The sequence below is a fragment of the Trichosurus vulpecula genome, chromosome 1, assembly GCF_011100635.1.
Source record: "Trichosurus vulpecula isolate mTriVul1 chromosome 1, mTriVul1.pri, whole genome shotgun sequence".
Classification (NCBI taxonomy): domain Eukaryota; kingdom Metazoa; phylum Chordata; class Mammalia; order Diprotodontia; family Phalangeridae; genus Trichosurus; species Trichosurus vulpecula.
In genome coordinates, this window is record NC_050573.1 from 74,158,928 (window position 1) to 74,183,432 (window position 24,505).

The window sequence follows — 24,505 nt, forward strand, 5'->3', positions numbered from 1 at the left end:
TCATTGACTAATGGTGGACTGCACTGTTCTTAGTGGCTGGCACCATGGTGGATTCTTCCATACCCTAGAGCCTAAATTGGTCAATCATCGCAGAAGCAGGCAGCCCAACTTCCCAAAACAATTCAGAGTAAAGTAAGCAGAATGTGCACATGATTGTATATACATAATGACTACAACAATATAAGTTGAAATTCTGAAAGGTGATAAGACTGATTAGTTGCATTTAAAAGGGGGGGAAGTGGGTGATCAGCAGAGCTCCTTATCAATTTGATGAAGGCCTTGATCAGCTCAATAGAATTACAGGCCACGTCTTTACTTGGAGACATCTGAAAAGCACCTCCCGAAGGAGAGTATGAGCATGTTCATTGGCACCTTACTAAAAGGACACAGGGGATTACTGGCTGGGGTTCAGAGACTTGGGCTGCCTCCAACATCATTGACTACCTCAGACTCAAGGTTATAAAACAACCCACCACTGTGCCAGACATAAAAACAGTGTAGCCCACCATTACTCAATTAGAATTTATTAAGCCTCTATTTTGTGGCAGACACTGTGCCAAGCACTAATGATACAAAGAAAATATATATACATATATGTACATATATATATATGTACATATATGTATATATATATGACTTCTTTCAAGGAATTCACAGTCTAATGGGGAGACAAGATGCAAAAACTATGTACAAAAAAGACATATACTGTATCAAGCGGGAGGTGATCTCAGAGGGAAGGCACAAAAACCAAAGAGGACTGGGAAAGGCTCCTTGAAGAACATGGGACTTTAGCTGAGGTTTAAAGGAAGCTAGGAAGCAAAGATGATGAGAAAGAGTATTCCAGGTATGGAGAAGAGCCAGAAAATATGCTCAGTCAGGAGATGTAGCATCATGTGCGAGGAATAGCAAGAAGGTCACTGTTATTGGATCACAGAGTGTGACGAGGGGAATAAGGTATAAGAAGACTGAAAAAGTAGGAAAGGGCCAGGTTATAAAATGCTTTCAAAGCTAAATAGGACTTTATATTTGATACTGGAGGTAATAATGAGTCTGATGCATCTTTTTTCATTTTCTGTGAAATAAAATAAAGACATTTTGAACCGGATGCACATTTGGCATCTTGAGGGTCTGTATGGAAGGTGAAGAGACTCCATTACTCATATATGGAAGAACCTAGCTCAACCTATACTTAAGCTATATTTGAAGATTTCCCCAAAGCAAACTCCAGGGTGGAGACATAACAAGCGAAAATGGAGAAACTGACCCATTTTGAGGTAAGTGCATAAGATCAGAGCCAATCTGTTTTAGTCAAGAGTACTGAAAGTTCCCAGGCTATAGGTTATAGACCCATTTTGGCCCTGATGAACCCATGATAAAACACATCACCCTCCCCTTGGTGGAAAGTTGAGGATTTCCTAGAGGGCCACTACAAAATTTGGGGAACAACTGCAGCAATAGTTCAAGCCAGAATTGAATTATAAGAGTTGTCCCATGGTGGCCACAGCCTCAATTCCAAAAAAAAAAAAAAAATGCTGTAGGGATTATTAGCAGCTGGTCAGAATTCTTCAGATGCTCCCAAACAATTATCATTTATTAGAGGACAGTGTGTGATGGTCACTGGGAGCAGCAGTAGCCTACTGTCCTATCCACAAACAGTAGGGAATGGAGGTTAATAGCAGCAGAGGTGGTGGTGCCCTGATTGGATATGGGTTGCATCGGCTGCTACTCTTTCCCTTCCTCAGTTTCCATGACTGTAACTTCTTCTTCCTCATCAGCCATCACCGCCATAGTTGCCAAGGCCAGCATAAAGCAAAGCCAGCCAGATCTGGCAAGGATGGAAGCCTATGCCTACACAGAATCATCTTCAAACCACAGGCTACAAGGTCAATATCAATTCCAGATGAAAATTCTAGAATGTATTATTAAGAAAATGGTTATATCCTTGTCTCCCAAATAGAATGTAAGTTTCCTGAAGGCAAGAACACTTTTACTTTACTAAAAGTATATTCAGTGCCTAGCACAGTGCCAGGCACATAGTAGGCACTTAATAAGTGTTTATTGATTGATCAAATGCCAAAGATAAGCTTCTGGATCCTTAGGTAGAATAAAGGGCTAAGGACAGGCATATAGCCCATCACTAAGTACACATGAAGTCATGTTAGATGAAAAAAGCTAACACAAATTCATCTCTTTACATGAGTTACAGGCCTAAAAACATGTATACACAAAATAATGAGAATCTGAAGCCAAAAGAGTTTAATTTTATTGTTATTTTCCCTTTTTGACCATTTGCACGTGTATATATAAATGAAGTATATACGTGTTGTTCAGTTGTTCATTTGTGTCCGGCTCTTCCTGACCCCATGGACCATAGCATGCCAGGCCCTTCTATCTTCCACTATCTCTGGACATCGGTCCAAGTTCAAGATCGTTGTTTCCATCACACTGTCTAGCCATCTCATCCTCTGCCTTTCTCCTTTCCTTTTGCCTTCAATCTTTCCCAGTATCAGGGTCTTTTCAAATGAGTCCTATCTTCTCATTATATGGCCAAAGTATTTAAACTTCACCTTCAGTATTTGACCTTCCAGTGAGTAGCCTGAATTAATTTCTTTAAGTATTGACTGATTTGACCTCCTTGTTGTCCAAGTGACTCTCAAAAATCTTCTCCAGAACCCCTATTCGAAAGCATCATTTCTGCAGTGCTAAGCTTTCCTTATAATCCAACTCCCACAGTCACACATTGCTATTGGAAAAACCATAGCTTTGAGTATAAAGACTTTTGTTGGCAAAGTGACGATTCTGCATTTTTGTATGCTGTCCAGATTTGCCATAGCTTTCCTTCTAAGGAACAAACATATTTTAATTTCATGGCTACAGTTGCCATCTGCTGTGGTCTTTGAGCCCAAGAAAATAAAATCTGATACTGCTTCCATTTCTTCTCCCTCTGTTAGCCAGGCAGTGATGGGCCCAGTGGCCCAGATCTTAGTTTTTTCTTTTCTTTTCTTTTCTTTTCTTTTGTTTTTGATGTTAAACTTCAATCCAGTGAAGTATGTGTGCATACTTTATATATTTATATATAATATATGCTTACGTATAAAGTATATATATATGTGTGTGTGTGTGTGCATACATACTTAGAGAGACAAATAGATATAGCTATGGATATGACCATGAGGCAGCATGGGTCAGTGAGAAGCATTCTGGATTCAGAATCAGAGGGCCTCAAGTGGAATCCCAGCTCTGCTATTTTAGATAGCAAATAACCCAAACCTTTGTTAACCCTACCTCTAATGGCCCTTGGACAAGTTCTTCCTTCTTCCTGGGCCTAGGTTTCCCCATGTGCAAAATATATAGAATCAGAGGTTAGACTATGTGACCTCTAAGGTAACTTTCAGCTCTAAATATATGATTCCAATTGGTTTAGGTTTTAAAGCCAGACAGGGCTGTTGGCTGTAATCCTGGACCTGGTGCAGGGGGTTAACTGTGTGCAGCTGGGACATGGGTATGAAGAAGATGATCAGGCCCATGGACCAGGTCAATGATGGATTCCCACTCTGCCACTTTGCCTGGATAAACCTAACTCAAGACATTCCAGAATCCATTGAATGTGGCAAGGGACACCTTCCTTCACCTGTCCCTCAAAGATTGTTTCAGTTCTGCTCAGGCCTCCAGAATGGATCTAGAGAAGTCACAGCAACTCAGTGGCTTGGCCCTGTTTGATATTTTCCCTCATCCAGGAGTCCCTATGAGACCTAGAGGCTTCCTTGAAACTCAGCCCATATTGGTTGAGGCAGGGACTCAGAGTTCTTGGACCAAAGCAAACCCTTTCTCTGCATGCAAGTAACCCTAAACCCCCAGCCCAAACTTCTAAGATCCCCTGGGACTAGTGATGATCCTCAGCTGCATGATGACCTATGAAGCCATCAAGGTTGTGGAGACGAAGTGCCAAGGCCCAAATTGATCCTCTACCCCCGGCTTTGATCCTACCCACCTCATGATGCGCTCAGCTCACTGCTCATTGTCACATGATAGAATACCCACACAAATCCTGGTCCTTGAAATTAAACTGACATCCATCTTGCTGGATACTGCTGAGTCGGGTGTTGTGGGAAGGAAATCAGTGTACCACAGCTTTGTCATAGCAGTCTGAGGCACTTTACAAGCAAAGACTTGGGACAGGACCATTTTATGAAAGGGTAAGTTTCTACCCCAATTCTGAACACTCATCTTAGAAGAAGAGGCCCTGGGTCCAGCCCCCAGCTTCACTTGAGAGAATCAACAAGCAAATTTCCTCTCACAAATCCAATACGTGGCCAAGAAACAAGATACATCATTCCATTGGCCATCTGAGAGCAGGATGACACAGTCCTCATTGTGCACATTATTGGGCTCCCCTAGTTTCCAGAAGCTAGAGAGAAAAGAAAAGGATTGAAACAATAAAGGTGTTCATGTGTAGTGACCCTTTCATCCATTGACAAGTCATAATGTCACCTTCCTAAGCTTCAGAACTAAATTTTCTTGATGACCACTTACATCACCTGCTCCAAATTACTCTTCCTAGCTCTTCTCTTTCCTCTGTGAACTGCATAATCCTATCTCAGGCTATTGATTCTCTCCCACTTGAGAGGCATGTTGATAGTATGGTAGATAAAGTCCCAGAGCTGGAGTCAGGAAGATCTGAGTTCAAATCCAGCCTTAGACCCTTACTAACTCGCTTACTCACTGTGTGACCCTGGGCAAGTTACTTAACCTTTATCTGCTTCTATCTCCTCATTTGTAAAATGAAAATAATGAAATCCCTCACCTCCCAAGGTAAGGATCCAAAAGCACTTTGCAAATCTTAAAGTGCTATGTAAATGCTAGTTACAACACCCACAGTAATAGTAGCCTTGTGGCTTGATGATATCCATTGTTGGGGTCTAGGGGCGCCACCAGACTGTGAAAGGGGCCTATGACACCTGCCAAGATAACTCATTCTACTTTGGAGCAGAATAATTGTTAGGAACTTTTCCCTTAGTTCAAGTGGACTTCTGCCTCTCTCTAAAATGAATTCACTATTCTTCCTTCTCCTCCTTCTCCCCTAATTGTCCCAAAACTCATTGCTTCTAGGAAGAATACTTTTCTTTATGGGAAGTCACTGTCAGAACTCCCCTGAGTACTTCAGAGTGGGACCAGGTTTTGGTTTTCTTATTGCTCTTGAGAGGATTATCCCCATCTCATTAACCTTATTTACTATGTTATCTACTTTGTTTCCAGCTTTGCATCATGCTCTGTGTCACCTATGATAATGTTGGCTCCTCGTCCTGGTGATTAAAGCCTGCCACAACCTGGCTCCAATCTATCTCAGTTGATTTCTTCACATTGCTCCCCTTCATTCATTCATTCTATATCCTAGCCAAGATGGAAGGACAAGCCATCACCTGAGCCCATCCTGCCCTCTCTAACCCTCGTGCACCTGATGCATCCTTCATCCCTGAAATGCACTCCTTACTCAACATGTTGATAGATTAATCAACTTTGCAAATACAAAGTCTTTTTATATACACTTTGCATTCACTTATCTGTGTACATGCTATTCCCAAAAGTCATCCGCCCACACAATCTGGCTTCACCGCAGGAGAGATGGAAACCTTGGAGACAGACAGAACTTGCCTTAAAGTAAGCCAGGACCCATCCAGCCATTGCCACTCCCCTTCAACTTTTCTGTCAGTCAGCCCCAGCCAGTAGTTTCGCTGTGAGCTACGGGCCTCGGTCACAAAATTCTGAAAGTAGAAATCCGGATAAGTGAAAAGCCAGAGTACTGAGTCAGCCGCATTGCCCAATCTCCCCTTCTGCTGCTCTAGTCACCTCCATCCATTAGTTCTGTCTTGTGCGCCACTGCTTTTGAGAAGAACTTCCCAAACCATTTTTGGATTCCCAGTAATATAGTAACTCAGGGACTGCCAGGGACTCCTGCCTCTGCCCCGTCATCCCTCTGCCTGTATGATGGATCACAGCCCCACCCTGGGCAGCAACTACGTTGGATCCTACAACTTGTGTGATTTTGTGGGTGTTTCTAACATGTCTCTTGACAATAACAAAAATGAATATGCTTCAGAACCAGGATTTGCACCCAAGTCCTCTGACCTCAATACTTTGCTTTGTACCTATCATGTCCTTGGTGACTCTGACTCATGTTTTATGTGAGCCCCAAAACTTGTTAGGTAGATGGGTTATCATGTCAGATTGTCATGAGGAGATTTCTCTACTGGGCTGGCATTGGATTAGAGACAACAGTATAGTCAACATTTATTGAGCACATGAAATTCTCCATAGCACTTTGTATAAATTAGCTAATTTGAGGCTAGCTAGGCAGCCCAATGGATAGAGCATTGGGCTTGGAATCAAGAAAATTTATCTTCGTGAGTTCAAATCCGGCCTCAGACACTTACTAGCTGTGTGACCCTGGGCAAGTCACTGAACCCTGTTTGCCTCAATTTCCTCATCTGTAAAATGAGCTGGAGAAAGAAATGCCAAACCACTCCAGTATCTCTGCCCAGAAAATCCCAAATGGGGTCACAAAGAGTTAGAGAGGACTGAAAAAATGACAAAAAGTAACAAAATGACAAAGAGTGACAAAAAGCTTATTTGAGCCTCACAACCACCTACATTACCATTATTCCAATTTTACGATTAGGGAAAATGAGACTTAAAAAAATTTCACTATTTGCCCAGTGTCATGCAGTGATTGTCAGGGGTGGTATTTAAACCCAGATCCTGCCTGAGTCCACCATGCTACATCAGTAAAGGCAGCACAGTGGATAGAGCTCTGGACCTGGAGTCAGGAAGATTTATGCTTAAATCCAGCCTCATATACTTATTAGCCGTGTGACCCTGCGCAAGTCATTTAACCACTGTCTATCTCAGTTTCCTCATCTGTAAAAGGGAGATTATAACCGATCTCCTAGAGTCATGAGGATAAAATGAGGTAATGTTTGTAAAACCCTTATGCCATGCCTGGAACATACTAATTAGATACTAACAGGTACTAAGTAACTGCTTGTTAAAGAAAAAAAGGAAAGAAAAGACCTTTGGGCTTGGAGTCATATAACCCAGGAATTCAGTCCTAGTTCTTATACTTTGATACCACTTATTTCCTAGGATAGCTGTGAAGAAAGTACTTCATGAGGCTTAAAGTGCTATAGGAACAGGAGTTATTAGCTTTTAGATGCCCTCTAGGGTTAATTAAAGAAACAAAAGGAGGAAACTCATTGGTAGTTGAAAGCCACATGTAAGGGCTTTTTGAAGAAAACTTATCTTGAAGTCCCAGAACCTGAAGAGTCTTCACTCTTTACTTAGGGAAATGAGACAAATTACAGGAAAGGAATTAAATTAAATTAAAGGAAAATTCTAACTGAGGCCTTTAAATAAAATTAAGGATTGGAATAAATGGCTAACAATTAATGATCAGTGAGACACGTACCAAATTTTATTTAAGCATTTGTTTTCTTTAATAGCTTATTATAAAGGCATCCTCTTTTAAAGAGATTTAAGAGATATAGTGATGTAGAATGGAAATAGAGAAGGATGCTGCTAAGAAGCTGTGTGACCTCAGGTGAATAACATGATTTTTGGACCTGTTTGTCTTCCTTTTAAATGGATAGGATTGACCTAGATCAGAAATTCTTAACTTTTTGGTGTCATAGACTCCTTTGGCAAAGGAGAATGCAAAGGAAATTATTGTGGTGTTTCAAAAATTTGGGACATAATTTCTGGGTACTTAATCATTTTATTAATAATGCTAGTATATTACCAATAAAATGGGTCTCGAATGTCAAAGAGAAATTGTGAGTGGGCTCACAGTTTATATGCATGTGGAAGAGTCGGTGTTCCTGAAGGTGGCAATCAAATATGATTGTTTAACAATTAATGAGAGGAAAACCTATTCTAATGAGGGCCCTGGGGTTGGATGGGAGTCCGTTCATGGGCCTGATCACCTCCCTCACATCCATGTTCCAGCTGCACACAGTTAATTCTCTGGCCTATACCAGGTCCAAGATTATAGCCAACATCCCTGTTTCACTTTAAACTGAAACTGATTGGGATCATATATTTAGAGAAAGGTACCTTAGTGGTCACATAGTCCAACCTCTGATTCTATATATTTTGCACATGAGAAACCTGGGCCCAGGAAGAAGAAAGGACTTGTCCAAGAGCCCCTAGAGTTAGGGTTAACAAAGGTTTGGGTCAATAGCTATCTAAGTAGCAGAGCTGGGATTCCAATTGAGGCCTTCTGAACACGAGTGCGCACGCGCGCACACACACACACACACACACACACACACACACACACACACACAGACTTCATATGTCATTTACTTCTAAACTACCCAGTCTTGAGCAATCTAATCAAAGAATTTTTCCCTACCCATTCCTGTGTAGAGCACAATGGGCTTCCCCACCTTAGATTAAATTCCTTCCTAGGTTGGTTGGGGTCTGAACAAGATTGAGGAGAGAGTTAATTCAATCTCATTATCAGCTATGTCTTTTAGAGACTGAACAATCTACAGGCTTCTTAAAAAATCATGGTCCTAATTCAATAACTGATTATTAATATGAGGGAGAAATAATCATTTTTCTCATTATATTAACATATAGTTATCAAAAGCTTTTAAAAAGATGCCATGGACCCTGATGAAGCACTGTCAGCTCTGACTATCTAAGATTCTACAAAAGCATCTGTGTATCTTCTCATTATAAGCAACTTATTATTTTATATATATATATATATATACATATATATATATATACATATGAAGCATCATTTCATTTCTCAGCCCTTAATTTCCATATCAATAGATGATGGAACTGGCCTCAATGACTTCTAAAGTCCCTTCCGGTTCTAAATCTATGTTGTAATCCTAAAAACAACCCCCTTCTCCACCCCTCCCAGTACCTGAGATATAGCCTCCTCTTTGGAGTTGGGGATAATGCCATTACCACCTTGTAAGAAATGGGAGGAGGAGTTTTGTTTCCACAGAATTAAAGGTGTACTTCCTCCCCCCACCCCCACCCCAGCTTTAGCAGAAAGCAGGCCTCAGGTCAGTCAGGTGAGAGGTCAGAGGCTTGTATGCATGCGCATGCTTTTTGAGAAGACAGGGGAATTAGAGAGGCCAAACCACTTGAACCAGTTCAAGCTTATCTAGGGTCTGTTCTTGGTCAAGAATCCAGGCCTACTGATTTGCATAATTTGCATATGTTAAAGAGGGAAAGTAGGGGAAGTAAAAGCATGTAGATTAATCCTAAACTAAGACAAGGAAAATCTAATTAACTTCACATTTGCTTCTGTATCCTTATTATCCTACCTATATAAACTGTATAACCTAGGAAAACTATGTAAAAAGTAAAGATTGTAAAGTAACCATAACTCTAGCAGGAGTGGAGGGAATAGTTACCCCTGCTCCTGCAGCTTTATCACTGTGAGCGTTCCAGGGAGCACCACACCTGCTGTCTTTAGGAGCATAATAAATGCCTTCCTCTGCCCACTCTGGTCCTGAGTTCTTTGGGTGAGAACGGGCAAATCACATGGTTTTTTCCCAAGGTCATGCAGTCAGGAAAGTAACAAGCAGCAGAAGCTTGTCTTGGGCTGACTTCCTGACCCTGCCAGAGGTCCTGTGATTTCCCCACAACTGCTCTGGGGGTGGTACTCTTTAGGGTCTGACCCCTAAGGGGCCCTGTAATCCCCACAGATTAAGGAGGGGCTACCCCTTGGTCTTCCTCTGGAAGTCCTGTGGTCTGTACAGCCTTCCCTAGGGATTATCACAGGGTTCTTCCTCAGGACTTTGGCCCTGCCTAGGAAGACCAGTGATCCCTGAACCACGTTTCTCACACACCTCTAGCAGCCAAAAATAGACAATGACTAAGACAATGCAAATAGAGAGAAAGGCAGCCAGAAAACAATCAAATGTTATGAAACTATTAAAAAAACTATTGAAAAAAAAAGAAAAGGATGGCCCCAAAGAGATTTGAGAAGACCCTAAGCCCTGCTTCATTGCAGAGGAGGGGGGAGGTCCACAAGTTTGGAACATTGCATACAACTTCATGTTTTTAGATGTGTTGTGTGAGAAATGATTATTAATAACCAATATCTTCAGGAGATTCAGAGGCTCTCCCCTTCTAAATTCTTCATTTTAAAAAGCTCTCTTTTCTTGTAGAACTTCACTGATAATGAGATTGCATTGACTCTCCCAGGTGGACCTCACCCACCCAAGGAATTTAATCTAGGGTGGGGAAGTCCATAGCTGTCTACCCAAATGTGGGTGGAGACAGATCCTTTTGTCTAAATAGCCTAAGGCTGAGAATGGTCTGGTTTACAGATATTTTCTTTGTCCTGGGGTGACATGATGATGGGGTGGCATCAGCCCTTTTGGAAGGGTATATAAACGCTGAGAATGCTGCCATGATTTTCTTTGGTCGGAGAGAGATGCCAAATGACCATCCTTTTATTAATAACCTGCTGGTCTTTTTAGTAAATAATTAAATTACCCAGAAACTATGTCTCTTGAACCTTTTTAACCAAGACAGTTGATCAGCTTTGCTGAAGTTTTTTTTTCCTCTTTTTCCTTCTTAAAAAAAATTCTTTGATATGAAGGATAGCTCTCTGGGTGGAGGGAAGGATAGGAGGGGAAATCTGGATGATGTAAAAACAAAAGATATCAATAAAAATCTATTTTTAAAAATAGCCAAGTGCAGACCTCTGGGTGCCCTGTAGGAACAGGAAAAGATCTTCCCATTCCAGCCTTCCTTTCCATTTGCCCTGGAATCCAGTAGGTCAGTTGTCAAGTCAGTCCTCTGTGTCTCGTTCACTCGGGAAAAGTACCAGAAGTCTGGGTACTGAGGAAACATCCCTTCCATGAATTCTATTGGCCCATGGAGTGAGAGGTCAAAGATAACTGATTTCTACCAGGCTTTGAGGTTAACAAACATTTTCCCCACAATAACCCTGGGGGATTCATCATATGAGGATGATTAGGCCCATTTCACAGGTGACCAAGCTAAGACTCAAACAGATTAAGTAACTTGCCCCAAATCACCCAATTAATAAGGGTTAGAACAAAGACTCATACCCACATCCTGTGACTCCCAATCCAAACTTTGCTCCACTACATCTACATGTAAGCCCCTTGAGAACTAAAGGCCTGGTCCCTACCTAAGATACATCCTCCTTCCCACCTACCCCAGCCCCGGAATGGCTCACCTGTTCTTCAGTGCTGCTGATGATGACCAGATGAGAGTGATTCTCCAAACAAAATACACTGGCAGCATCCCAGCTCTTGATCATTGTAGAGAAAAAGTAGCAGCTTTCCCCAAAAGGAAGCCAGTCCTTCGGACAGGACTTTCTGGTGCAGTCTAGAGGACAAGACGATGCTGCTTGTAGGCCATTCTTGAACCCCAGCCAAGGTGGTACCAGTAACAGCACCAGAGGATTTAGAGCCAGGAGGGACCTTAAAGATGAGCTTCTCCAATTGCCTTAATTTACAGATGAGGAAACGGGCCCAAAAGGACTTTCTCCAAGGCCACCCAGCTAGTAAGTAACAGAGACTGAACCCAAACCCAGAGCGTCTGACCCCTAAGCCAGCATTCTTTCCTCTACATCACAATGCCTCTCATGCTCCCACCTTTTCCCTTCACCCAGTCTCAGCACTCTTTTCTCACCAATTAAATCTCGAAGCTCAGTTATGGTTCGGTTGGTGTCATCTTGGATTTGATCAATGTATTTCCTTAGTCCAGTCAAATCTCTTAGTCCAGTCACTGAAAATATGGACACACCCTGGTAAACAGAGTTTCATACCAAGAACTTGGCATTCACTTTTTGCCCTTCCCACAAAAGAAAACAGATCTCCATCCAGCTCCCCCAAACCCAGCCCTGCTCACAGTCATGGCTTCTTATCCCTTTGTATAATAATAGTCACCCTTATGCCTATAGCTCTGTAGAGTTTGTGAGACACCTTATATCTATAATCTCACTTGGCCCTCACAGCTTCTCTAGAGAGAGTTGTAATGTAACCCAGAAGCACAGAATGTTGGAATCTAAAGAGACTTCAGTGATCATTTGGTCCAACCCAGGAGTGGGGAACCTGCAGCCTTGAGGTTACAGGTGGCCTTCTAGGTTTTTGGGTGCAGCCTTTTGACTGAGTCCAAGTTTTACAGAACAAATCCTTTTATTAAGTGATTTGTTCTGTGAAATTTAGATTCAGTCAAAGAGCCACACTTGAGGACGTAGAGGGCCACCCACAGATGAAAAGAATCCCCACTCTAACATGCCTGACATTGGGCTTCTATTTGAAGGCCCCCAAAGAAAGGGAAAGCAATCCAAGGCAACCCATTCCACTTTCGGAGATCTCTAATTGTTACAAGTTTTTCTTGACATCATGCCTAAAGTTGTCTCTTGGCAACTTCTACCCATTGCCCCTGTTTATGTCCCCTGGGGTCTACAGAATGAGTCTAACCATATTCTACATTACAGCCTTTCAAATGCTTGAAGACCATTCTCATGCATGTCTCCCCTAGATGTTCTCTTTTCCAGGCTATTCATCCCCAACATCATCAACAGATTCTCATGTGGTGGGGACTTCAGGCTCTTCACTAACCATCCTGACTGCCCTCTGGATATTCACCACCTTATCAATGTCCTTCCTAAACTGTAGCATCTAGAACTGAACACAACACTGAATCATGCCTCTGTTGCATCCCACGGGCACATAGCCTTTTCTGGTTGCCAAGTCATAACTAGCTTGAAATCCACTAAGCCTTCCCTCTAAATCTTTTTCAGAGAAACTGCAATCTAATCATATCTCCCCAACTCTCGGCTTGTCCAGTTGATTCTCTGAACCCAAAAGTAAGACTTTACATTGATCCCCATTGAATTTTTTTAGAGGGGGGGAAAGGCAAGGCAATTGTGGTTAAGTGACTTGCCCAAGGCTACACAGCTAGTGTCAAGTGTCTGAGGCCAGATTTGAACTCAGGTCGTCCTGAGGCCAGGGCCGGTGTTCTATTCACTGTGCCACCTAGCTGCCCCATCCCTGTTGAGTTTGATCTTATTAGATTCAGCCTAATACTCTAGCCCAGAAGTTCTGTGTGTGGTCCATGAACCCATGGGAGTCCCCGAGATCTTTCCAGGAGGCCCATGAGGTCAAAACTATTTTCATAAGTCATTTGCCTTTTCCATTCTCACTCTCTCATGAGTATACAGGGGAATTTTCCAGAGGCAACATGACCGGTGAATTAAAAATGTAACTGCCAACAAGACTGAGTTGATATTGCATCTATAAAGTTCAAAGAATATCCACAATTATCTGAAAAGGCTATTAAAATACTCCTCTCTTTTCTAACTACATACCTGGGGAGGCTGAGTTTTCTTCATGTATTTCAACCAAAACAACCTATCGCAACAATTTGAATGTAGAGCAAATGCAAGAATGCAGCTGTCTTTTATTAAGCAGACATTAACGAGAATTGCAAAAATGTACAATGATGCCACTCTTCTCACCAAGTTCTTGTTTTAGGAAATATAATTATTTTTCACTTTAAGATGTTATTTAACATGTCATGAATTTACTATTGTTATTTTTAATGAGTTAATATTTTAAAATTTATCTGTTTCAATTTCTAATGTGGCAAATAGTGATAGATCCCACATAAACCAAAGCTCTTTGAAGAGGCTCAATTATTTTTAAGAATGTAAAGGGGGTTAAAAAGTTTGCTAACCACTGCTCTAACCAGTCAGAATTGTTTTGGATCATACCTCTGTCATCCAAGGCATGATCTAGTCCTCTCAGGCTTGCCCAGCACATAGTAGGCACTTAACAAATTCTTTTTTCTTCCTTCCTTCTTTCCTTCCTTCCTTCCTTCTTTGCATCCTCGGTGCTTAGCTTTGGCACATAGTAGGCATTTAATATAAATGCTTGTACAGGGTGTCCCTAAAGTCTGGATACATGGGCAAAAATGCATATTTTGAAATATTTGGAATATTAACAGACCTTAGCCCCCTTGACTTCTTTTTCTAAGGAATGCTAAAGGAGAAAGCATACTCAATGAAAATCACAGATGCAACACACTTGATCAAACGCATAAAGAATGAATATGCTAAAACTGACAGCAATGTAGAGTTATTGCATTGAGTTCATGTGAATCTTGCAAAACGCATCGACCTTTGCATCAGAAATGATGGAATTCTATTGAAGATGTTATTTGTTAATATTCCAACTAAATAAAATGTTGAAAATTTCATTCATTTCTTGAAAATATGCATTTTTGCCTGACTTTAGGAACACCCTGTAGATGGACTGTGCAAGAGGGACCAGAAGAGGAGAGATTGGAGGTAGGGAGACATATTAAGGTCAAGGTGAGTAATGGTGCAACTGAACTACCTTCCCACCACTGACAAACCATCCAACCAAGAGCCAGGGGATAGAATAGAAGACCAAAGTTAAATTTCTTAAACAATCTGGAATCCTAAATGGATATAGGCTGGAGGCAACCAGGAGGGAAGTATCCTATTTCTGTTGAGGACGCTTCTATCCTTCCAGTCATTCAGGTTTAAAACCTCAGGTTTACCTCCATCATGCTTACAACTAGTCAGTTGCCAATTTCCTTGGTTCCACTTCCACAACATCTTTCCTATCGTGTCCTCTTCTCTCCAGCCACACAGCCACCGTCCTAGTTCATTACCTCTCACCTGGACTATTGCAATAGCCAACTCTTTGGTCTCCCTGTCTCAAGTCTTCCCAATCGATCTTCTGCATTGCTATCAACGTGATATTCCCAGAGCATGTATCTTCAACCATCTCATTCTCCTGCCCAATAAACTCCAACAGCTCCCTATTATATCTAGGACCAAATATAGATTCTTCAGCTCAGCATCTAAAGCCCTTCAACCTAGCTCCAACCTAATTTTCCAATCTTGTTATACATTACATCCCTTCACTCACTATAATCTAGCCACACTGACCTTCTCTCTGTTCCTCCAAAATGGAACTTTATCTCCCATCTCCATAACTTTGCATAGGTTACCCCCATGACGGTAATGAACTCCCTCCTCACATTCACTTCTTAGACTCCCTCATTTCATTCAAAGCTTAGTTCGAACATCACTTTCTTCAGTAAGCTTTTTCTGACCCCTCCCCACTGCTAGTGCTGCCTCTCACCACCACCACCACCTGCAAAAAAAAAAAAAATCACCTAATATCTACTTTGTATATGTTTACTTTGTATCTATCACCTGATATCTACTTTGTATATTTCTACATGTATACATGTCTCCACCTACAGATTGTAAGTTTCTGGAGGGCAGGGATTGTTTTCTTAATGTCTTTATATGACCCGTTTAGCATAGTGCCTAATATGTAATATAGCAGGGACTTAAGAAATCTTTGTTGACCAATTGCCTGCTTGCTTCATCATCATTCATCATCCATTCTATCTGCTAAAAGGTTGCTATCTTTAGTTCTTCCACTATCATCTGGGCAGGGGAAGAAAATATATAAATTCCCATTCATCACAGGAGACCTGTGTCATTCACCTGACCACCAAAGAAGTGCATCCATGAAACACACAAAAAATTTTAAGAACCCCTACTCTAGCTTGTCAGTCTTTCCTAAAATAAGGTGCCCCAAACTGAACACAGCATTCCAGATAGAACCAGGTAGAGGATAGTGGAACTATCATCTTCCTTATTCTGGACTCCTTACCTCTTTTAAAGCAGCATAGGGTAGCATTGACTACCAAATCACACCTGACGATTCATATTAAACTTGCCGTCTACTAAAACCCCCAGATCTTTTTTCAAAACAACCTGTTATCTACCTGTAACTCCCCATCCTGTTTGTGAGGCTAATTTCTTGAATCCAAGTATAGAATTTTATATATATATATATATATATATATATATATATATATATATCCCTAATGAAAGGGATCTCATTCAGTCTGGCCTATTGTTCTAACCTATAGGATAATTTTGTATCTCAGCTCTGGCATCCAGTGAATTAGCTGTTCCTCCCTCTTTTGTTCCACCTGCAAATCAGCAAGCATGTCAGCCATGCCTTCATCCAAGTCACTTATAAGAATGTTGAATAGGACAGGGCCTGTAATCCTTGGATGAAAATATCATAGGATCCTGTGATTTGGAGCCAGAAGAGACCTTAGAGATCATGCTATACAATGCCTTCATTTTACACCTCAGGAAACTGAGGCTAAGGAGGATTAAGTGATTTAGTCAAAGTCACACAGGTAGTAAGTAAAAGATCCAAGATTCAAACCTACATCTTATGACTCCAAATAAACACATTTTGTTTCTGAGTCTCAGTTTCCATATCTATAAAATTGGGATAATGGCATTTATACAAAGCTATTAGGGAAAAAAAACATTTTTTAAACCACAAACCATTATAAAAATATGAGTTGCTATTATTAATATTCTCTACCTCCCGTGACTCCTTACATCCTTCCCTGGTTCTCTGGAATGAGACCAGCTCCCTTGGATTGCATTCAGTCAGCTCCCCATGTTCATGTTACAAATCATACTCACACTTCATCAAGGTCACAGAAAGGCTGGTCACCCCCAGGAGCAATGCTATCCCCACCAGGATACAAAGGCACACTGCCATTTTCTCCTTCCGAGTTAGCTGGGGGATCTTTCTTTTCTGGCTGGACTCAGGCACCTGGGTAAGCTGGAATCCTTGGCTGAGCTGAGGTACCTGGGTGAACTGTAGCCCTTGACTGGGCTGGAACACATGGCTGGACTGGGGCATCTGATGTACTGGGTGCTGATGTACCTGACTGAGCTGAAACCCCTGGATGGGCTGCAGATTGGGAGCAGCTGTGAAAAGTAAAAGACACCAAAGCTTGAGGCCAAGAGGAGAAATGATTCCGTGAGCCTTTACTGAAGAGAGAAGGAAGGAATCATGGGATCATGTTTATTCCAGAGATGGAAGAGACATTAGAGACCATCTAACCAAGGTCCCCTAACAGGACTATGGATAGATTTTAAGGGTTCTGTACACTTGGATAAAAAAAAAATATTACATCTTTATTTTCACTAACCTCTAGCTGAAATTTGGTACTTCAATTATATTTTAAAAAAACATACATTATGTGAGAAGGGGTCCTGGGGTTTCACTAGACACCAAAGGGGTCCATGACACACACACAGAATGTTAAGAACTCTTATTTACAAATGAGAAAATTGGCCCAGAGAGTTTAAAAGGGTCTACCTTAGTCATGATATAGATAAGATACCAGAATCAAAACACTTGGCAGAAACAAGAGAATGGCACACTCAATGAAAACATCCCCTCAAGGCAGCTGGACTCAGATTAAATGCAATGAACCATTTTGGTTCTAGAAAACAGATGACGTGACATACATCCTTCCTCTCAGGGGAGAAGTGCACCTACAGTTACAAGATTTAGGCTACATCGTCAAATTTAGTTGTTTGGTAGGTTTGTCATACTTTACTATTTTTCTTTGCTATTATCCAATGAGAATTGATGGGAAGAAATGAGCATCATTTTTTGAGGCATAATTTTTTTAATATAGAAAGAAATGAGAGTTTGGCAGTGGGAGGTCCTGAACTGATGACTCAAGATGCTCCAGTTGTAGTATATCATTCCCAAGCAGAAGGGAGCCCTAGTTTATCTCTTTCTGGGAAATGACAATTTGGCAGAAAAGAGCATTGACAAGAACTCTCCCTTCCTTGGTTCTACATCTTGCCTTGTTCTATAGCTAAGTCAGCTTTGCCTAATGCATTTGGTCATTTCTTCATCCAATAAATATTTACTAAGCCCCAACACTGTATTCCAGATCATTGTTCATGGATGAGAACATTGCGCTTGGTCTCCAGAATCCCTGAGCCTTATAACTGTTGGAAAGACTTAGGGGCTCCAGCTGCCAGGCCTTCTGACTGTGGAAGAGAGTAGAGAGCCCACCAGGGAATCAGGACTCACCCATCTGGGGTGGTTGACAGGCAGGGGAGTTCAGATGCAAGCCTGTGGAAGAGAAAAAGTTCACCAAGGTAACCAAAGTAACCAAGTAAGCAAAACCACCCTAAAACCCTTCTGGTCTCTCTCCATCTTCGATCACAGATTTCAAACTAGAAAGTTCAATCTCTTCATTTTATGGGTGAGAAAGCTGAGGCCCAGAGAGGTTAAATGACTTGCCCATGGTCATACAGATAGCATTTGAGGGAGGATTTGAACCCAGGTTTTCCTGATTCCAAAGCCAGAGCTATCATAACCATAATATGCTGCTTCTTGATCAGAATGGGCAGAACGTAAGGAAGAGAGGGCTCTAGAGTAAGGTCAGGGAAGAGGTCAGAGGTTGTGGGGAAGAGGATAGTAAAGGCCTCATGGATGTTTCTGATGCTTATTCCCAGGCTGAGACTGCCTGCCACTTACCCTTCTGGGGAAGTGGGGGACAGGACACAACAGCAGGGCCCAAACCTAGAAAGAGAAGAGAAGAGTTACCTGGGACAAAGCCTTAAGCAGGAGAGGCAATGGGGAGAGAGTGGGCCAAGGTCTCACCTGCTGCTTGTGGGGACTTGCTCGGAAGTGCTGGTTTCACTGTTTGCTTTCCTGGGCAAGAGAGAGACAAGAGAATAAGAAAATCTCTGAGGTGAAAAGGCACTCTGACCACATCTAGTCTAGTCCACGCATAAACAATATCCTTTACAAGAAGCTATCTGACCTCCTCTTGAAGACCTCCAGTGATGGGAAACTGACCACCCCCTGAAGCTGCCCGTCCCATTTTTAAATAGTTCTCCTTGGCAGGAAACACGTTTTTATATGAAACCAAAATCTTCTTTGCAACCTCTGACCATTGCTCCTGGTTCTGTCCTCTGGGGCTTAGCAGAATCCTATTCCTTCTTCCACATGAGAGCCTTCAAATTCTTGAACACAATGATCACATCTCCCATAAATTTTCTCTTCTTCAAGATAAAAATCTTCCATTTGAGGTCTTCAAGAGACTAAATGACGATTTTATCCAGTGTATTTTGGTGGTAATTCTTTTTGTGGTATGGGTTGCCTTGAATGACCACAGAGGTTCTAACTCTGAAATTCTGTGATTCTCTGGTTCTATACCATATAGACTGGTTTCTAGTTCTCTCACTGGGAACCAAGAAACCAGGGCCAGCCCCCTCCTTACCTTCTGTCACTTAGCCTCTAGAGCTAAAGACCCCACCCCCCCAAAAAAACTTCTCAAATCAGCTCACCTGCTCGAGGAGGTCTTGGGGGAGCTATTGAACCTAGGGGAGAGAGTAGAAAAGCTGTTGGTTTATAATTTAAGAGGTATCCAGGTGGAGCAGTAGCTAAAGCCCTGAGCTTAGAGTCAAAAAGACGAATTCAAACCCTGCCTCAGACGCTCACTAGCCATGTGGTCCTGGACAAGTCATTTAACCTCTCTCGGTCTGTTTCCTGATCTGTAAAATGAGGGGTGGGATTTGATGGCCCCTAGGGTCTCTTTCAGCTCTAACTCTATGAACCAACATGGTTTGGTCTACCTCTCTATTATCTTATTTCTTCTCCATTCCCTAGGTTTCCCATGGTAGAATTCTCTATTCCCTAAACCAGTGGTATCAAACAACGGTAGGAGGGGTGTGCTGGGGGGCAGGGGAGTCATATGTGGCCCACCAGATTAAAATGTAATTGGGAAATATTTAGCAAAATATATAAAAATTTAATAAGACAGAGATAACATTATATTTTAAGACATACAGATTACTGCCCCCCATTTCTATCTGAGTTTGACATCACTACCCTAGGCCAACCTCTCTCTGTAAGGCTTCTGTGGCCCCAAGACCAAGTATCTAGAACCAGATGTCCAGGGGACGTGCCCAGGGGTGTGGAGCTGGGGAAGAGGTGGGGAGCAGGGGAGCTAAGGCCAGAGAAGGGTCCATAGGTATACATGCCTCCCTGGGGATACATGGAGGCTCAGTCCACAAAGATTTCCTCTCCCACACTCTGATTAGCCCACAGCTGGTCACATAATGGAAGAGAAAATGATCTGTACTTGGAATCAGAGCTCAGGTCTGATAGGTCCTGACTTTAGCCTTGGGGCAAGTTTCTTCACCTCTCTGGACATGTTTTCTCATCTGTAAAATGAAGGAGTCAAACTAGTTGATTTCTAAGGTCCCTACCAAGACTAAATTATCTGATTTGGGGGGGGGGGAGAGGTCTTTCTTTCAAGCAGTATTCCAACATTCCTCACCCCTCAGCCATCCCAATCTTCCACCTGGGCCTGGAAGCTTCCTGGTGCCTGGCTTGGGAGGAAGGTCATCTTTTGATGAGGCCATGTTCTCATAATCATCATCTTCTGGACCCTCAGTTACTCCTTCCAGAAAAAAAAAATAGTTTCCACTCATACATATTGCTACCCTGACAGCCAGGGCAGATGTGGGAGCTGGGCTAGGACACAACAGTGCCCCAAACTCCCACATCACCCTTCGTCATATTCAAATTTTACTCTAAACATGCATCCCTAGTACCCATCCCCAGATCCCCACTTTGCCCTATGACCCCATTTCAGATGGAGGCATCATGCAGCCCAGGCTACAGGCATGCCTGTCACAAAGTGACACCTACCACAACCACCATGTCCTCTAACCTCCAGACAAAACCTGCCTGAAAATCATACCTGTTTGTCCTTTGAACAGGAAATTTCGATACATACTAGTGAAAGACATCGCTGCCTACTGCCAAGGAGGAGAAGAGCCAAGACGCCTTTGCTGCTCGATAATTCAGTCATCCAGACTCAGATCTCACCCTGCCCTTCCGGCTCCTGTATAACCACATGCTAAGACCCCCCCTTGTCTCAGTTCCCTCTTTGTCACTGGGGGTAAGAACATGCAAATCCAGCCCCCTGCTAGCCATTCTCAGTGTAGGTACTCAATGACATAAGACCCCAGGGGAAAACTGGGGAACCCAGGGCTGAACATCTGTAGCCATAGGACCTGAGTTGAACCCCAGCTCTACTTTTTGCTACCTGTGTGGCCTCAAGCAAGGCACATCAACTCTCCGGGGTTCACTGTCCTCCCCTATGTCAGGTGGCCCATCAGTTGGCATTCATTAAGCACCTAGTATGTACCAGGACTGTGATGAACACTAGGGGTACAAGAAAAGACGAAACAAATAAAGCCTTGCTCTCTAGGAAGTCATAGCCTAATGGGTCAACAACTGTCTACAGGCAAGATATGTACAGGATAAACTGGGAAGGCTCTAAGATGAAAGAGGACTAGAAAAGGCTTTCTGAAGAAAGGGATTCTTCTGCTGAGACCTGTGGAAAGCCAAGGAAGCCAGGAGGTGATGAGGAGGAAAAACATTTTAGGTGTGGGGAACAACTGATGAAAATGTTTGGAGCCATGAGATGGAATGTCATGTGCAAGGAACAGCAAAGGAGCCCAGGGTCACTGGATGGCAAAGTTCTTGGGAAAGAGAGTAAAGGGTAGGAAGACTGGAAAGGGAGGAAAAGACAAGGTTATAAAGGGCTTTAAAAGCCAAATAGGATTTTACATGTTTAATAAGGAACCCACAGGAGTTTATTGGATGGGGGGAGAAAGGGAGTACTATGGTCAGACCTGCACTTCAGTTTCTTGACTGAGAGTAGGATGGACTGGAGTGAGAAGAGACTTACAGAAGAGAGACCAAACATCAGGATATTGCAATAATCCAGGTGTGAGTTGATGAGGGCCAGCACCAGAGTGGTTGCAGAGTCAGAGGAGAGAAGGAACCATATAAAAGAGATGTTAAGAAAGTCGAAACAATAAGACTTAACCACAGATTGGATATGGGGCGTGAGAAAGAGTGGGGAGTCAAGGTTGTTGCCCAGGTTGTGAGCTTGGGTAACTGGAAGGCTGGCGGTCGACTTGACAATAATAGGGAAGTTAAGAAAAGGGGAGGGTTGGGGTGGGGGGAGCAGAGATAATAAGCTCGGTTTTAGACATGTTGCATTTGAGATATCAATAGGACATCCAGTTCAAGATGTCTAATAGGCAGTTGAAGATCCAACAACTCCTGGAGGTCAGGAGAGAGATTAGGGCTGGACAAATAGATCTAAGAATCATCTGAATAATGATGATCATTGAAACCATGGGAGCTGATGAGACCAAGTGACATAGTATACAGTGAAAAGAGATGAGGGCCCAGGGCAGAGCCTTGAGGGACCCCCACAATTAGTGGATCCAGCAAAAATGAGGACCTAGCAAAGGAAACAAAGAAGAGTGGTCAAACAGATAGGGAGAGAACCAGGAGACCCAACAGTGTCAGGAATGGAGAATATTAAGGAGAAGAGGAGGACTGACAGTATCAAATGCTGCAGAGAGGTCAGGAAGAATGAAGACTGAGAAAAGGCCATTAGGTTTGTCAATTAAGAGATCTGGTAACTTTGGAGAGAGCTGTTTCAATTGAAAGATGGGGTCAGAAATCAGACTGCAAAAGTTAAGAAGAAAGTGAGAGGAAAGGAAGTGGACAGTCTTTGTGGAGAGTTTAGCCACAAAAGGGAAAGGAGATATAGAAGAATAGTGAGTGGGTATGGACAGATCAAGTGAAGGTTTTTTGAGGATGACAGCACCATGGCCATTGTGGGCATTAAGGAAGCCAATAGACTGGGAGAAAGTGAAGATAAGTGAGAGAGTAGGGATGATAGAGGGGGTCAATCTGCTGGAGAAGACAGGATGGAATGAGATCATCGAATATAGAGGAGTTGGCCTGAGCAAGGAGAAAGGCCACCTCTCTGTGTGAAACATGGGTGATGGCGGAAAGAGTATAAAATAAGGGACTTGTACTAGCTGCCGGCCAAAGCTCTCCTAGCTCTAAGTCTTATGGTTACAGATTCTCAGGGTTAGATGAAGGGCCTTCTGGTCCAACCTGTACCTGAACAAAAATCCCCTCAAAAATTTAGCCAACAACAGTCACTTCTGGGTCCACTGCCTGGGTTTCGGCTTCCTCCTTTGTAAAATGAGCTGCTGAAGCAGATGAGAAGGCAGTGGAAAATCTACAAACAGCATCAGCTTTGTCATTAACAAAACCCCAAAGGAACAGAGAGAAAGAAAGATTCCATTAAAAATAACTATAAATGGCATTAAATATTCGGCAGTTAAGCTACCAGGAGGCACTCAGGATTTGTATAAATACTATAATATTTTTATTATATACATAAAATATACTATATATAATATGCTATAATTTAATTATATATAAATACTATAAATCACTGTTTACAGAAATGAAGGCACTTTAATAATTTGAGAAGAACTCATTGTTTATCCTATCCAGGCCATATTGATACAATTAAAATTATGACACCACTTACATTAATTCACAGATTTACTACTATACCTATCAAACTACCAAAGGGCTACTTTATACAACTAGACAAAATATTAGCAAAATTCATCTTGAGCAATGGTCTCTAGAATGGGCACTAACACCTCCACAGAAGTCAAGGGGTTTGTAATGAACCAATAGTGGGTGGGAGTATAGGTTACATCTTACTCTCCTACCAATCATGAGCCTTAGCTCCAATACTGCTACATCTGTCCTTCACTCATTACAGCCCAAGAGTGCCTCACTCCACTCCATCCTACTACTATGCAAACTCCAAACCCACCCCTTTATGAAATGGACATTGGCCCTGCAGGGTAGAAAGGTAGGTATGTGTTCACAAAAGGTGGGTGGCATGTCCACATGGTTTGTCTGAATGTATAGACAAAGTTTGTAGGTAGCACTTATAGAGATAATCAGAGACTTGGCTCATCTCTGTGGAGGGGAGAGTCAAGGGCAGTGTCTAGATTCTAGCTGGAGTTTGGGGGTAGGGACAGGCAGTCCCCAGGAAAGCCACAAGGCTGGGTGCTTTTTTCTCCAATCTCTGAGAGGGGTGTTGGGCTAGATTTATATTTCTCTGCTCCCCTCACATAGCTCTAGCCCAGTCTAGGGGAAGAGTGTTTAAAGGTTCAGAAGAAAAGCTACTTCCCTGGGCACTCTTTTTTGTTTGTTTGTTTTTTGGTTTTTGGCAGGGCAGTTGGGGTTAAGTGACTTGCCCAAGGTCACACAGCTAGTCTGTGTGTCAAGTATCTGAGGCCAGATTTGAACTCAGGTCCTCCTGATTCCAAGGCCAGTGCTCTACTCACTGTGCCACCTACATGCCCCTTCCCTGGGCACTCTTAAGAGGGATGGTAGCCCTTACCTTAGATCTTCTTTCCTTCCTACCAAACACTGGTCACACCAAAAAAACCATCACAGATAGCAAATAGTGAGTAACCCATTTATCCAAGCAAAACAACAAACAGAAACTGGAGAAATTCAATAGATTAGAACATGCCAGAAAAATAGACAGGAGTTAATGAGCCCTCCACTTGGGAGTGAGATAATATCTCAGCCCAAACCAGAAAAGAAAGAACTCTCATCCAAAGAAGGTTCATTCTAGTAACCTCTAGAACTTCAAGCAAGTCCAAAAACATGACATGACCAGCTTC

The 24,505-nt window shown here is 42.4% G+C and overlaps 1 protein-coding gene across 1 annotated transcript; it reads right to left on the reverse strand.

The window, feature by feature from the left end:
* Positions 1–3,164: 3,164 nt before the first annotated feature.
* CLEC17A (C-type lectin domain containing 17A) lies at positions 3,165–20,798 on the reverse strand. Its single transcript, XM_036741177.1, has 10 exons — positions 20,707–20,798; positions 20,245–20,367; positions 19,250–19,282; positions 18,561–18,611; positions 18,435–18,479; positions 16,568–16,858; positions 11,695–11,790; positions 11,237–11,388; positions 5,653–5,762; positions 3,165–4,408 (listed from the first exon to the last, which is right to left on the reverse strand). The coding sequence occupies exons 1-10, from the start codon at positions 20,717–20,719 to the stop codon at positions 4,276–4,278; spliced, it is 1,047 nt and encodes a 348-aa protein (XP_036597072.1). The 5' UTR covers positions 20,720–20,798; the 3' UTR covers positions 3,165–4,275.
* Positions 20,799–24,505: the final 3,707 nt, after the last annotated feature.

Excerpts from the sequence above, each read along its gene's own strand:
- CLEC17A (XM_036741177.1), bottom strand. Across the intron at positions 18,480-18,560 it reads CAAGTCCCCACAAGCAGCAG|GTTTGGGCCCTGCTGTTGTG; the intron begins GTGAGACCTTGG and ends TTCTCTTTCTAG. Across the intron at positions 4,409-5,652 it reads GGGTCCTGGCTTACTTTAAG|CTTCTGGAAACTAGGGGAGC; the intron begins GCAAGTTCTGTC and ends TTTTCTCTCTAG.